Raw genomic sequence first — 2500 nt, forward strand, 5'->3', positions numbered from 1 at the left:
TCGCTCTCCCTCGCTCTCTCCCCCTCTCTCTCTGTCTGTCTCTCTCTCTGTCTCTGTCTCTCTCTCTCTCTCTCTCCCCTCCTCTCTCCTCTCTCGCTCTCTCTCTCTCTCTCTCTCTCTCTCTCTCTCTCTCTCTCTCTCTCTCTCTCCCTTCCTCTCTCTGAATGTCTCTCTCTCTCTCTCTCCCTCCCTCTCTCTGTATGTCTCTCTCTCTCTGTCTCTCTCCCTCTCTCTCTCTCTCTCTGTCTCTGTCTCTCTCCCTCTCCCTCTCTCTCTCTCTCTCTCTCGCTCTCCCTCCCTCTCTCTGTATGTCTCTCTCTCTCTGTCTCTCTCCCTCTCCCTCTCTCTCTCTCTCTCGCTCTCCCTCGCTCTCTCCCCCTCTCTCTCTCTCTCTCTGTCTCTCTCTCTCTCTCTCCGCTCTCTTGCCCTTTCTCCCTCGTCTCATTCGTTCTTTCTGGCTAATTAACAGTCAAGTGTGTCTCCAGTGGGTTAAGCGTGTGTGTGTGTGTCCAGTGTGTGTGTGTGTGTGTGTCCAGTGTGTGTGTCTCCAGTGTGTGTGTGTCCAGTGTGTGTGTGTGTCTCCAGTGTGTGTGTGTGTGTGTCCAGTGTGTGTGTGTCTCCAGTGTGTGTGTGTCCAGTGTGTGTGTGTCCAGTGTGTGTGTGTGTGTGTCCAGTGTGTGTGTGTCCAGTGTGTGTGTGTGTGTGTCGTGCAGACACACTGCAGATGTCCTCTAATGGAACATGTGTTACACCTTTTTTGTTATTTTTATGAATGAGGCTTTTGATTTTGTTTGACACACACACACACACACACTGACAATGCCCCCCCCACACACACACACACTGACAATGCCCCCCCCCTTCCTCTCTCAGGATCGTGTGCCGGCTGAACGACGCCACCGGCTACCGGGTGCAGGAGGCGCAGGTGGAGGTGTGTGTGAGGGACTGCAACAACCCCGACTACAAGGCCGTGTCCACCAAGGCCTTCACCTTCGTGGTGAGTGTGTGTGAGTGTATCTGTGTGTGTGTGTGTGTCTCTCTCTGTGTCTGTGTGTGTCTCTCTCTGTGTGTGTGTGTGTGTGTTGAAGCTCCCTTGTCCCTCCTCAGTCTCCGTACTTCACCCGCGTGGTGCCGTCCACCGGGCCGTTGTCGGGGGGAACCAGGATCACCATCGAGGGGAGTCACCTGGACGCCGGCAGCGCCGTGTTCGTGAAGATCGGCCTGCACGCCTGTCGCTTTGAGAAGTCAGTCATTATATTATTACTACCTGTGTGTTTAAATACTTTATTATTATTAATAATATTATTATTATTTATTATTATTATCATTATTTATATTTATATTATCATTATTTATATTTATATTATTATTATTTATACTACTATTATTATTATTATTATTATTATTATTATTATTAGTTCTACTTCCTGCCACACTGTCACTGGCGAAGCGGAGCCAAAGTTCCGAGGCCTCGGCGGTTCCTCTCCGGTCTGACTCGTCTGTCGTCGGGCAGATCGAGAAAGAGGCGGAGCTAACCGCAGCGTGGGGTCCTGGGGGAGCACCAGGAGAACTTGACTCCTCTGGGTCCTCTTCCTGTTCTCGTGATCTCGGGTTCAACCAATGAGCTCTGAGAGGGCGTCACGGTGCTGGCCTCTCATTGGCTGAGCAGCGATAACCTTTATGGCCGGAATGATGACCTGCAGGACTCCATCTTTAATGTGTCTGTGAGCTTAAATCTGAGGCTGTTACCTGGACTCACTCCTCCTCTTCTCCTCCTCTTCTCCTCCTCCTCCTCTTCTCTTCTCCTCCTCTTCTTCGCCTCCTCCTCCTCCTCTTCTCTTCTCTTTCGTTTTCCCCTCTCCGTTTTTCTTTTGTTCGTCCTCAACCTTGTCAACAAGAAATAATAATAATCCGTACGCGGCGCAGCGGGCGGCGTCTCGGTGTTGAGAAAACGGTTGCCGTGGAAACGCAGCACTCGTGAAATGTGTGTTCAGCGTGTCCTCTTCCTCCTCTTCCTCCTCTTCTAAGTCTACGGTCTAAAGGCTGAGGAAATGACCCCCTGGGAGACGCCTGGTCTCTCTCTCTCTCTCTCTCTCTCTCTCTCTCTGAGAGAGACGGACGGATAGGGAGAGGGAGAGAGAGACGGACCTCGTGGTGCAGGTCTTCAGGTCTTCAGGTCTTCAGATCTTCAGGTCTTTAGGTCTTCAGGTATTCAGGTCTTTAGGTCTTCAGGTCCTTAGGTCTTCAGGTCTTTAAGTCTTTAGGTCCTCAGGTCTTCAGGTCTTTAGGTCTTCAGGTCTTCAGGTCTTCAGGTCTTTAGGTCTTCAGGTCCTTAGGTCTTTAAGTCTTTAGGTCCTCAGGTCTTCAGGTCTTTAGGTCTTTGGGTCTTCAGGTCTTTAGGTCTTTAGGTCTTTGGGTCTTCAGGTCTTTAGGTCTTCAGGTCTTTAGGTTTTCAGGTCTTCAGGTCTTCAGGTCTTTAGGTCTTTGGGTCTTCAGGTCC

The 2500-nt window shown here is 50.5% G+C and overlaps 1 protein-coding gene across 1 annotated transcript in view; it reads left to right on the forward strand.

The window, feature by feature from the left end:
- Positions 1–2500, forward strand: part of LOC130208320 (plexin-A1-like) — a 65796-nt gene that overhangs the window by 49077 nt on the left and 14219 nt on the right. Inside the window, exons 11-12 of the mRNA XM_056437363.1 lie at positions 874–997; positions 1108–1244. Coding sequence (XP_056293338.1) covers positions 874–997; positions 1108–1244 — 261 coding nt within the window. The remainder of the gene's footprint in view (positions 1–873; positions 998–1107; positions 1245–2500) is intronic.

The sequence above is a fragment of the Pseudoliparis swirei genome, chromosome 18, assembly GCF_029220125.1.
Source record: "Pseudoliparis swirei isolate HS2019 ecotype Mariana Trench chromosome 18, NWPU_hadal_v1, whole genome shotgun sequence".
Lineage (NCBI taxonomy): Eukaryota > Metazoa > Chordata > Actinopteri > Perciformes > Liparidae > Pseudoliparis > Pseudoliparis swirei.